Below are 13,192 nucleotides of genomic sequence, written 5' to 3' on the forward strand. Positions count from 1 at the left end.
AAGTGACCATGGCTTTCAACAAGAGAGAAATAACTTAAAAAAAAAAAAAAAAATCGCCAACCATGTACATATTGTGTCTGTGTATCTCAAGAAATGCATTCTGTAAAACATTTCACTTTGGAAGCTTGGGCTCATCTAAAGGAATGTGTCCCTGTTTTATTTCCCTTTTCTTACTCTGCAGTCTGATATTAATTGACTTCCAGGACTCGAATGTAATGAGTTTTGGTTTCCATTGTGGAATACAACACTGAGGGACACTGCTCCGATCTAAATACGACAAAAACGACAAAAAAAAAAGGCCTCCAGAGATGGCGGCATAGAGCTGAAAGATTGTGTAGGAGTTTTAAGTATGTGAATCAGGATACATAGTAGATTTTGATGCATTTGTCTGCTGTATTTTTGTTTTTATACACATATAAAGATAATCTTTTACTGTAAATGTACAGTTCTCTTTTGTTGTAAACATCATTAAACCATTTTCCAAGTGTTTTGACATGTGCTTTGTCTTTTATTGGGATTAAATGTGCAAATTTTAATCATTATACATCAGTGCCAGACAGATTTTGCTTCCATCTATACAACATTTAGGACAAAGATTTCAAAAATTGATTTGTTGGTACACTTTGGTTATAACGGGATGGACATGGTCAGTAACAATACTCAGTCTCTGCTGTTTAAATGATGAATGCCAAGTTGATGCAAATATGCTATGAAGTCGTCCCATGCAACATATTTAACCTACCATCTGAAGTTGTAACAGAAATTGAGACTCCTAAGACCACTTCCTGGTCTTAGGAGCAGCAGAAGACGGTGTGGTCTTCTGCTGCTGTAGCCCATTTGTTTCAAGAGTCTTTGTTCAGAGATGCTCTTCTGCATACTTTAGTTGTGTAACAAGTGTTTATTTGAGTTACTGCTTGCTTCCTATCCCCTCACTGGATATTTTCTTTTTCATCTCTGTAAACCCTTGAGATGTATCTGTGAGAGAATCCCAATACATGAGCATTTTCTAAAAACATAATTCAAGCAGCCAAGTATTATAAGTAATATAATTCGCACTGATCTGCTGCGATATAAATCCACCGGCTTTGGCAGGTCGTGGTAAGGGGATGTCCAGTCATCTCTGGCTTCAGTATGTTGCAGATTCTTTTGGCGCTGTGGGTTGCAAGGTGGAGCCTCCATGGCTCAAACTTGTTTTGCAGGAATAGTTGAACTGATTCAGGTTTGATTTGGATTCAGACTGCAGTTGGACTGACATGGGGGTGGGCGGCACTTAGACAACAACAATATAAAGTCTGGTCAGAGCCCAGCAGAAAGTTGCATTTTAAGAAGACTGTTGATGATATTCCCTTTATCTGTCTGCTGGATTTACTGTTGCTGATAACTGTTTAGCATTATCAGCTGCTGTGCAAGTACAACTTTAAAGATGTAAAAATGGTTACATCAAATATCTGAACTCATAAAGAGTTTGTTTTTAGCCTTAATGTAGGGTTCTTTGTTAGTTTTTATTGTATAACATGAGAGAAAAGCTTGTCACAACATAACACAAATACAAAGTGACTACAAACTATTTTCTCTGACTAGACATTTAATTTAGAAGCAAATCCTCATATCTGAGAAGCTGAAGCCACAATTTTATTTTATTTCTTGTTAGTTTAATAAATGACTCGAATTGTGTTTAGTAACACTATTGCTGATACTGTAGGATGTCAGTGGGGAGACAGAGGAGGAACAGGACGAGGAGATGAGGTACTGGGAATCAAAGACTCAAGGGGGTCCCTCGCCGTCTGCAGTAAAGAGGTGAGAAAAGGTTAAAGCGCCACGCTGATGGGACCTTCAGTTCTCCTAACCGAGAAGAGTCTGCACAATTTAATCCATCCGCTGTGCAGATCAGTGATTCAACATGTAAACTCAGGCAGTTTATCATCACAAGGTCAGTAGGATGCTTTGATTACATGGTGTCTCCATATCAGGGGCGCCACCAAGAGGGGGCCACACCCCAAAATTTGTTGGCTCTCTCTCTTTTTGTGATTGTTAGTGTTCCTCTTATTAACAACACAAATATTTTAGAAATCTGTCAGAAATCCATCAAGCATTTTGTTCAACCTCTAAAACCAACAGTTCTGTCCAGTAATGCAGGTAAATAACTGTATTTTAATTTTTAAAAAGTGGTTTACAATTTTTCCCTTTTTTGTACAATAGTAAATTTGAAAATTCATTTACAACAATCATAATTATACTTTAGCATTAAAAATATAATTTTGATTAAAGTGCTTGTGCAAATTAATTGATTAACCATTACAGAAACATGAAATATGATTTTTGGTAATTATCCATACTTTTAATTTACAGCAGCTGTGGCATAAACCTTACACTGGGTGGTGGTCTAATACATTTGTTTTCACTTCAGATCCTTCCAACTTTTCTGTTTCAAATTACCCTTTCTCTCTTTTTTTTCTATTTTTTAAAGTTTCAGCATCCTGGTCTTGCAGCAAACTTGTCAGGACTTGAGCAATACAGGTTATTGATACTGATGTTTTTAGCAACACCTGTGTGTTTTTCCTGCTCTGGCAAGTTCAAACATCTGCTGTTTAAATGCCTACAGGGCCCTCAGCATTGTTTCTCTTCTGCATAGAAACTGAAATTTTTGCAAGACTCTTGGAACCATGGGGATATGAAATAAAGCAGAGCGACAACAGCACTACTCTGAGGACAGATGCTTTACTGGTTAAATATTTCTGTCAAACCCTGTAAGTAAACAAACTTTCTTACCTCAGGTTTCTTTTTCTTGCCTGCTTTTTTCTACAATATGCAAAAACAAAACGAGAATAAAGGCACCAGAAAATGTGAGAATGTGACCATTAAGAAGTTTACCAACAAATGAAGTGTCCCAAACCTTTCTTTTTGATGGGTCAAGCACCTCGTAAGGATCAGCATCTTTTGGTCTCTCAAGTTCCTGGACATAAATGAAAACAAATAACAATAATAATACAAAATTATACAATCCAATCTGTGGAGTCAAACATGATCAGGTCACAGAGCGGTTGGAGCTGTAGGTGAAGCTGTCCTTACCTGATAAATGCCATTTTCTTCCTGTTATTCAGCAAGAAGAGCACAAACATCCTCACACACATTTATTTAATATCATTTAAACAACAGTTGAGAAATATTCACCACCAGCAGCAACTGTAAAGCATAAAGACACCGAAGAAAATGAAGACTTACAGTGACTCCCACAGATGGGCCTTTGGAAAACTATAGAGAGAGGCAAAAAGGACAAAAAAGTACAAATAAAATGTAGCACAGATCAATCTGATATAATAAGTCAGTTTGGCCTATCAGTGGCGATTAAAAAGACAAAAAATTCAGGCTGTTTATCTGTAATTTCTTCAAATTGTGACTGAGGCAATTTGTTACAGAAAGACAAAAACCCTCACATTTAGTGAGATAAATGCTGTTAAAACTTCTAAAACATCTTTTCCGGGGTGAAGATTAGTTATTTTATATCGCTGTTAAAAATCTAAAACTGATATATTTGAAAAATTGTATTCACTAAGTTACTTATCAGAAGAATTTGTCAGATTAGAGAAGTAGAAAATGTTGCACGGTTGGCCCTGCAACACAAATGATTTGCACTTTGAAGTCATTTAGTTAATTAATTGACTATTAGGCTGCTACAAAGTCACTTTAAACTAAACTATCAAGGTATTAAATATTGTTACGCTTAGTTCTTCTTTTTATTTATGCACAAAAACACTTATTTCACAGGAGAGAAGATATTAAATATTGACTAAAAATAGTGTTTATTTTTAGTCTAAATTTTAAGTTTAGACCAACCAGACCAATAATGTGCATGTTAGGGTTGTTTTGCATGACGGGTCAAGACGGGAAAATTTCTACCTCGTCAAACTTCAGGGAGCTCTTGAGATGTCCTTTGTATTTTATGAAAAGGATGATTCGGGGGAAACGACAGCGCTCTTTATCCTGTTTTAAGAACTCTACACACACCACAAGCAGCTGACCTTTACGCCCTGCTAATCTGCTCTGAGTAAAGCCATACAAATATTTTAATGGTGAAGATGCAGTACTGTAAACTATTTTAAAGACAAAACCAACATATGAGTTAAAAAAAAAAAAAAGGTTCTTAATTCTGAATATTTGTATTATCTAAAGACGTCACAGAATTGAAACTGTTTGTTAAACAGGTTTTTTAAAAAAGTGATGTGACCGGTTTTAAAGTTTTTCTTGCTTTAGAGACCAACAGGTGATTTTAGGTGAGAAATTATCATTACATTCAGGATATGAGTGAGCTAATTAGTATTTCTGCATACCACACATCCTCGTTATATGCTTTCTGAAGCTAATAATAGGATGCAAGATAACACTGAGATGTGTCCCTTTCCTCTGGACTGTTTTTAATGAAATATTACAGATGAATAGCTAATTGCTCATCTTTTTGTGTGTGAAAATAAGTGACACATACAAATAAATCAAGACATTGATGTACAAGCTAAATAACAGTGGCCCCCGTGTTGATCCTTGCGGGACTCCAGTGTTGCAAGCTCTTGATTACAGCAGCACATTACTGATCCAAACACACTGGTTACAATCTGACAGATTTTTACACACTTTACAAAGTAAAGAGTGGATCATGTTCTGGATTGGTATTCAGTCCCATGATGTTTTTCTGCATGCGCTGTAACCACCAACTTTTACATGGGCTGCTATAACTCACCCTTTCTCTAAAGAACAACCCTGTGACAATGATGCAGTAAATGATCAGAAATCCATCCAGGAAATAGCAGATGACTGGTTCAGTGAAAAAATTATCTGCAGAGCAAACAGAGAGAGAGAAAAAAGAAAATTTTCAGCTGATGTTCGGAGTAAATAACAAGTTACTTATAGCGAAACGTGACTGAGTTCTGGGAAGAGAAGAACATATTTCAGTGAAAAGGGAAATTTTCATCATTTAATTCTGCTCAGCAGAAAACCTCACGTTACAGGAGCACAAAGGCCAAATAATATGACAATGGAGTAGAAAAAGAAGATTTTACGTGAAATAAAAACAGAATCTGATTGCATCTAAAGCCATGTAGTGCTGTGTGCGGAAATATCTCCTATTTGATAAAAGATCATATGTGTTCCAGATAGCGGTGCATAAGAGATGAGCGTTACACACAGCACTGAGGAAACTACCGATACTGATCAGATTTTCATTTGCAGTAAATCTGCATTCTTACATCATGCGTCATGGCTCTGTTGTTTACAGAAGCTCATCTTTCTGCCACTTCTCAAGTCCAGCTGAAGTCACCCTGGATTTTGTCGGCATAAAGTTTTAATCCCTCGAAGCAACTGTTTCTGTTTCCTTGAGTAATTTTTGTTCAGTGTACGTATTACATCACTGTTCACTAAAACTGTAGGTTAATTGTTTATTATTCCTTGAAATTATGCCTTGTTTTTTCATGTAAAAGATGCCCAGGTACTGTTTTCTTATTGTAAAAAAATCCCTTTCAAATGTTTCACTATTTGAAAAAGTAATGAGGTGAGTCTGAAGTATGCCAATTCTCATCTGCACACTAATAAAGGAGATATCTAAGAAAAATACTATGGTGAAATCATATTATTGCTGGAAAAAACAAATATCCAGTAATGCAAGTGTAGCTATAAATTGTATTTTATTCTTAATAAAAAAAATATACTCAATAAAACATATATTTTTTATTTTTTAAATATTTTATTATGTTTAAATATTACTATATTGCTTACTTTTTTAAATGTGTGTTTATATATTTTATGTAACAATATTATTAGGATACATAAAAATGTAATATTTATAAGTATTAGTTCATTGTTAGGTTTGGTTAGTTTCAAAATTTTCTTTATAAAATTCACCTTTGGCTCTATTCAGGGAGAAACCAAAGGACGTCTGTACATATGAATCCGTTACATGGTGCACAAATGTTGTGGAAAAACAACAACATTATCTACAACATTTGTCGTGAGACAAATGAGAAAATTGAGTAAGACCCCTGAAACAGGAAATAAGAAACTACGTATATGCAGCTTAGCACACTGAGTGTCTTCCTGTCTGCACGATGGGCTGCTTTGAGGTTTTTGTGAGGCTCATTTATCACAGAGTGCGGTTGGAACAGAAGAAATGTTGTGAGAACGTAGCCAGTGGTGGCGATTCACTGAGGCTGCAACGTCCTCATCAAACCTCCATCACTGAGAGCTGCTTCAGGATGTAGCTGCTCTTCTCATCTCAGGCTATTTTTATACTTCTAAACAGGAGATCTGTAAAAGTGACTTAAGAAAAGGAAGTATACCGTTTTCACTTACCATTTAAATTTGCTTTATTTAAAAAAAAAAAAGTAAGTGGGTTGAACCTTGTTAGGAAAAAGATAACATTTAGTTTATATATGATAAATTTAGAAGCTTTAGAAGCATCTATAGCTTACGATAACCCTTAAGAAACCAAAATATAAAAAAAACAAACATATTATGAATAAAACAGGTTATTTATGATTTCTTTCTATTTTTATATACAGAAATGCTTTTTGCTCTGTTTGTATTTATCATACCTATACTGTTTCTGCAATCCATTTCAAATATTCTAAGAAGCTCTAATGTTATTAGTAATTGTGGATTTTTAGCGATTTTTATACATTTAACCAAACTTAGCCTTGTCGGTTGATTTGTTTTCACTGTCATTTTGGTCATTAAGTGTCTGTCTCAATGCGCTGCTTTACTTCTTGGTGGCATAGATTCAACAAGGTGCCAGAACCATTCCAGAGATTTTGGTCCATATCACTCTCAGCTGCACATCCGTGATATCAAGCTCCCATTCCTCTACGCCCTAAATGTGCCATACTGGATTGAGATCTGTGGAGGCTGTTTGAGTACATTGTCATGTCAAAGAAACATATTTGAAATTATTTGAGCTTTGCGACGTTTTTCTGCTGGAAGCAGCCATCAGTAGACTGGTATGCTGTGTTCATAGAAGGATAGACGTAGGTCAGCAACAACACTGTTTAAACAATGCTTACTCTGTACCGAGGGGCCAAAAGTGTGACAAGAAAATATCCCTCAAATCATTGTACGACAAGCAGCTTGAACTGTGGATACACAGCAAGGCGGATTAGCAGGATTCAAGTTGTATGTGCCAAATTCTGACCCCACCATTCCAATGTTGCAGCAGAAATCGAGACTGATCAGACCAGGCAGTGTTTTTCCAATCGTTTCGAAATATTGTGCACATGACCCCATGTGAAATGTAGCATCCGTTTCCTGTCATTAGATGATGGGAGTGGCACTCAGTCTGGTCTTCTGCTGAAAATTCAATGTGTTTTGCATTCAGAGATGCTCTTCTGCAAACCTTGGTTGTGATGGGTTGTTGTTTGAGTTACTGTTGACTTCCTCTAAGCAGTCTGGACATTCTCCTGAAATTCTGACATTTTCACCTAGAGAACTGCTGCTCTTCTCTTCCTGACCATTCTCTGTAAACCCGAGACACCGAGTTTCTGTGATGTCATTGGCTGATAATAAGTAGTTGAACAGGTGTCGCTGACAAAGTGGCTGGGGTTCATAAATGACCTCACTCCATCACTTGTAATGTAAATGTGTTCAGACAATGAGCATATTTACTGTTGTGAGAGAAGTTTAGAAGAACATTTTCTTTTATCTGAATTTTTCTTTACACTACAATCTCCTTTTTTAACCTTCATGGTTCCTCTTTAACACTCACAGTGCCTCAATGGCATCGACGGCACCTCGTGTGATAGGCCTCATGATTCAACAAGCACTAAGTCACTTAAAAATGAAAAATATCACAGTATAGTTCCTTACTTTCTAATAAGACTGTAAACACGTTTCCTGTCACCTATAGCGGCACAAACACATTGGCTCAAAGCTTTTTCTTTTTTTACTCTTATGACGCTAAGTGTCATTTCTTAACCACATTTCAAAGGGTGGAAACTAAATGCTGGATGCCCTCTGATGTCTTCTTTTTTTTATAGCCTTTACAACTCTGAAGGCATCAATTAGTTCAATTTTAGATCCTGCTGTTTAGAGGAGCCCAAGGTTGTTAAGTGTTATTAGGAACTTATCAGCTCTGAAACTGGCAGCAGCTAGCAGAGTCTTAATGACTCAATTAAGACCTAACGACTTAATGAAGTTCTCAGTGTTTTGTTTGGAGTGAGGGTCATTTTTATGGTCCGTTTGGGGCGAGGGTTCTATTTGCTTGTTTTTATTTTGAAAAAATATATTTTTTTAAGCCAAATTTTTTTACGCAGCTGAATGAGAGAGGAATCAGTCTTCATGTCTGACTCTGAAATGTAAAGACAAGGATGTTTACTTGACAAAAGCTGTGCCCACTGAATCCTCTTAATGAGGAATGTGCCAGTAATTTTAAATTCATGCGCCGCAGCTGTTGTTCCGACTCTCAAAAGTCTTTCAAAGTCATTCAAATTATGTGGGCGATGTTACATTTCCAAAGATACCACAAAAGTCAGGTTTAATTAAAAAAAGAAAGAAAAAAAAGCAGTGTTAAAATAATGCACAAAGGTACGAAATATAATGAGTGAACTATTTGAATATTTCAGCGTAATAAAGCTTTAATGAAGAGCTGGAACAAGCTGATGCAAAATTAATGTGCTGCTCTATGAGACGGATCATTTTTCTACGCTTTAGGGTGCTTAAAGGGGAAACAACAGGAGGAAAAAAGCATGTTAATGGGTTAAAGTGTGATTTGCTGTTATTATCGCACTATATTTTAAGGGAAATAAAGAAACGATGCCCTTCAAAGGGTTGCATGGATGTGAACGCAAAAAAACTAACAAGTATGCATAAGAATGTGTTGACACAGAGGCCATTCTTTACATTTCTTTACTGCTGTAGGAGTCTTTACTGCATTCAAGCGTACGGCAAAAAAATTCTCCCGTAACGGTTTCGCATGCATCAGCTGGAGGATGGGGGGATTATTTATTCATGCATGCTTTTGTTTCTCTAATGCCTTCATCACGATGAATCTGACTGAAGCACAAGACAGCACTTGAAAGCGTTTGTAAAACTGTGGCATAAAAGAGAAAGTCTGGGAAGCGTCAAATTCACGCAAACATAATCTGCCTATAAAAAGTCCATAGAAGAGCTGCCCTGTATTTATTGATGCACGGAGCAACAGGTAAGTCATTCGAGAGAGCAGGGTAAAATGCAAAAGGCCAATGTGCTTCTGCAGCACGTACTGTCCAAGAGAGTTAAAAATGTTTATTTAGTGTATTTAAATTTAACTTGAGTCACTAGGGGACAGCGGTCGTGTTAGTCATTCTCAACTACTTTGATTCAAATGTTCAGAATATGGACAGATATTTTTAGAATATTGAATGGAAAATACAAAAGTTCCCTCGTGTTTAATTTCCTTAATGTGTAAGAGAAGCTTAGCTACTTTTTCCATCCAACATAAAGCTACACAGTGAATATAAATCTCCTCTAATCATGACTCACTTGCTGCTTTGAACTGAAACACTGAAAAAGTGATGACATATTTTGTCCCAGTGTAGATGCATTTCTCCAAAAGCTACCAGATCCTCAACTATGAATGTAAATGTACATGTGAAAAATTGTTGTAGGTTTACAGCTTTGTTGTAGCAATGGTAAGAATTTGAAAAATGAAATAACGCTTTAAGATAAATGTTAATGTTTTAAATAAATGGTATAACTCAAGTAAAACCACTACAGCGCATGAATAAATGTACTTACTGAGATTTTAAAAAAACAAAGAACTGTGTTTAAAGAATTTCGTTTGGAGGTTTTTAATGCCAGAGAGCTTATGTTTGTCTTTTCAGTCAGATAGACAGTTTAAGCTTCTTTTTTTCACATGCAGGAAAATCATTACATTATTGTTTTTTAAAGCAGCTGTTTTGCATTTGTCTGACTTACCAGAACAGGAAACAGGCACCGCTAGTACGGAAAGCGCAAACACACCTTTCCCCAGTGTGTCCATGGCTCTCTGTCTGTAAAAACAAGCCTATCTATCTTATGACAGCTATGCTTCTGGTTTCCTCACACTAATCTCTGATCACTGTGATCAGAGGAAGTGGCTGAACTGACAACCTACCAATGGACTGAGACTGGGGCTGTCTGCACTTCAAAGCATTTTATAACCTTCAACGCCCACTGTAGGTCTCACTGACGAAGCTGGGTTTTGTTCAAATGTTTTCCTAAAAGCATGATTTTAGCATGAATGATGGGCTCATATTGTGCCTTTAAACCTTTTAAAACAACTTTTTCTTCTTTAACCAGCAGCTCTGCTTTTTGGGTCAGAGGAAGTCTATCTTAGGCAGTAATGAGGAGATACACTGTATCAGATACACTGATACATGCTGGATGATTTGGACAAGTGGAAACATGTTAAAAGGAAATTAAAACAAAAAAACTCTCAAACTTGTGGCATGGATAGCAGCTAGATTGAGAATGAGTAACTACCAAGAAGCATATGTGGGTTAAGTTTTAGAAGGTAATACATGCAGGCTTTAAGTTATTTAACTTCATGTTCAGAAAAGTGTATGAGTGTTTTATTACACATCATAACACTTTTATCATTCGGTCATCATCCATAAAATTGTTATTTTATTGTTGGGAATATTGTTTGTATCTATGGCAACATTCTCCTCATGTGACATAATTATAGCTAAATTGTATGTAGTTCACACGATTTTAATAAACATTAATCTTGTAATATCGGCTGTATTACAGCTTATCTAAAATATATGAAGTGTTTATGTGCTAAGTTTGATGTAATGATCTATTTTGTGGTGTTCTGCTGTAAATATGTAGATTATGAAAATCATGTAGAACAAATCTACGTAATGTAAAGTTAGACAAATATTCTTCTTACGTAACACTGCACGAACCATTCTATACTCAGACTGTGATGTCCCAGATGTGTCTGCTGTTTAACAGGGGATATGTTTAAGTAGCTCAAAGGTCAAAAGACAGGTTGTGAGTGTGTGGGTAAAGGAAAAGGTTTCAGACATGAGCCCTCTGCATCGCGTCTGTCTCACGTTGCATTATAACACTGATCTGTGACACTGAAGGAAACTACTGTACTAACATGTAGATAGATGAGGCCAGGTTAAGGCACAAGTACGAGACTTGAGTTTCACATTGGTGTGCAGATTGTGCAGGGATGTCTGACTGAGGTTTTGCCTCGGGAACACTGACACTGAGGGACATAAAGAGGGATTTACATTCAGCAAAATACATTTTTCCAGTTCAACTTGATTCTATTTCAGAATTTATGTAGGATTTTTTTTCATAAGACTAATAAAGGGGAAACAACTTCTTTTTTTGGGAAACATGTTTTCTTTATGAATTCAGAACAATTTAGATTTGTTGCGTCATTTCTTTGAAGTTCAAATACTCTGCCTTCCCTTTTTCATTTGTATTTACATTATTTTATTACTCTGTTCATGAAATCCAAACGAGTGTAAAATATATGCTGCTAATACTGCTATTCAGAGTTAAACAGGTTGGTCTTGTAACTGGACGGGTTTTTTTATTTAGTAAAGGAATAGTTGCTGTGTTGCAGGGGATGTTTACAGCTTCCTGGAGTCTTGTCATCAAAGTGAGGCTGTTAAGGTTGCCAGGCAACACTATTACAGCTGGAGTGCTAAACTGTTTTAGAACGAATCACGTCTACATGTGTCTGCACATTATATACATTTTCAAAATAGATAATGATATAGCCTAAAGTGAAGAATCTTAGCTTTTATTTGAAAATATTTGTATCCAAATTGGAGGAAGGGTTTTTGGAATAAAGGCTTTTTAATATATAGCCATCTCTTGTTTAAGGCCTTAATACAAATGCAGGTGTTAAAAAAAAATGAAAAATCTGCTTCATGGAAAGGTATCTTTCTTTGTTATGGCAGCAGACTTCATTCCAGTGTGGTATTTGAAAGGTAATGCTGTGAGCCTGCAAGACAAGCTGCACTCAAAGGAGCTCTTAATCTATGACGCAGGGTGAAAAACAAAACAAATCTGTCAAAGAGAGGAGGAACATTGAGTGGCCAAATCAAGAAGAATAAAAGAACATACTGGGTCAGCTTGGGGAGATTAAAAAAAGGCCTGGATAGCCATAGAAGAAAGGTGTCTTTCTATGGAGCAGAAAAGCTCCTTCATAACATCCATCCAAAGTGAAGAAGACTCTCCAGGTGGGAGGCCTATACTATACAAGTCTACAATACAGAGAAGCCTTGCAAAAGAACGTGCACAGGGTTCAACGCAAAGTTCAAATGAATAATCAGTCCCAGGCACCTAGTCAAACTAGCTCTGGAACAGTGTTCATTGTTCAATGCATTTTTCTTTTAAGTCATTGTGAGCTCATGAAATCAGGGTTCATAACAATGGCTCTAATCCCTCCAAATGCATTCTTTGTGTGCAGAACATTAAATTGAAGCTCAAAGTTTTCCACTTTAATTTTCTCTTGTGGTGCCATGTGCAGGGGTGTCTCCAGAATTTTTTCATAGAGGTGGCCATATGGGGACCACTAAAAATATTGGGGTGGCACCCCAACAACAGAATGTCCCGTTTTATTGTGCTGTTATCAAATATAGGTCACTCGAAAATTATGATTAAAAAAAGAGAGAAAGTAAAGAATTATATGCCCAATTAATGACCTGGGGATTAACTGGGCAAATTTGGGGGGGGGGGGGGGGTGGCCAGTGATCCGCCAGGCCAACCCTAGGTGGCGCCCCTGGTCATGGAGCCAGAATTATGAAAACGGTCATACTCTCTGTCTCCACCTCAAACTGCAGATGGTCACTGACTCTACAGAGGCAAGTTATTTCCTCTTGTTTCAAGTCTTTGTGCTGAGATGTGACTTCCTTTCAGTTCACAGCCTGAATACGCAGACATGAAAAAAACATCCTTTTATCTCATTCCTGGAAAACCGACACATTTCTTACACTGATACATGATTGTTTTAACACAGTCCTTCACAACAGCACTTTTTAGACACACACAACTCTGTGTATCCCCTCCTGCTGTAACAACGCTGTATGAAAAGCAGGTGCAAAAACTGTTGCACAACTACATTCATATGTGAAGTATGATTCCAAAAGTGTACCTGAATGCTGCACTATTTGAATATACACACATATCTACAGTCCACCCCTTCTGGTCGGTCCAGTTTAAAATAAAT

At 36.7% G+C, this 13,192-nt stretch overlaps 1 protein-coding gene across 1 annotated transcript; it reads right to left on the reverse strand.

The window, feature by feature from the left end:
* Positions 1-473: 473 nt before the first annotated feature.
* LOC147311339 (T-cell surface glycoprotein CD3 zeta chain-like) lies at positions 474-10,058 on the reverse strand. The gene is made up of 7 exons (XM_086266221.1): positions 9,931-10,058; positions 4,733-4,827; positions 3,223-3,252; positions 3,070-3,090; positions 2,894-2,953; positions 2,770-2,799; positions 474-1,784 (listed from the first exon to the last, which is right to left on the reverse strand). The coding sequence occupies exons 1-7, from the start codon at positions 9,992-9,994 to the stop codon at positions 1,707-1,709; spliced, it is 378 nt and encodes a 125-aa protein (XP_086122347.1). The 5' UTR covers positions 9,995-10,058; the 3' UTR covers positions 474-1,706.
* Between the last annotated feature and the right edge of the window lie 3,134 nt (positions 10,059-13,192).

This window comes from Aulonocara sp. 'chitande type north' Nkhata Bay, linkage group LG16 (assembly GCF_057382095.1).
Source record: "Aulonocara sp. 'chitande type north' Nkhata Bay isolate Kocher_YH1m ecotype deep benthic linkage group LG16, A_spYH_male_GT1.1, whole genome shotgun sequence".
NCBI classification, from domain to species: Eukaryota; Metazoa; Chordata; class Actinopteri; order Cichliformes; family Cichlidae; genus Aulonocara; species Aulonocara sp. 'chitande type north' Nkhata Bay.

Bases quoted from the DNA above. Each gene is read 5' to 3' on its own strand.
- LOC147311339 (XM_086266221.1), bottom strand. From the start codon at position 9,994: ATGGACACACTGGGGAAAGGTGTGTTTGCGCTTTCCGTACTAGCGGTG. The intron at 3,091-3,222 runs GTAAGTCTTCAT...GCTGAATAACAG, and splicing joins GCCCATCTGTGGGAGTCACT to GAAGAAAATGGCATTTATCA. The intron at 2,800-2,893 runs GTTTGGGACACT...TGCATATTGTAG, and splicing joins TTGACCCATCAAAAAGAAAG to AAAAAAGCAGGCAAGAAAAA.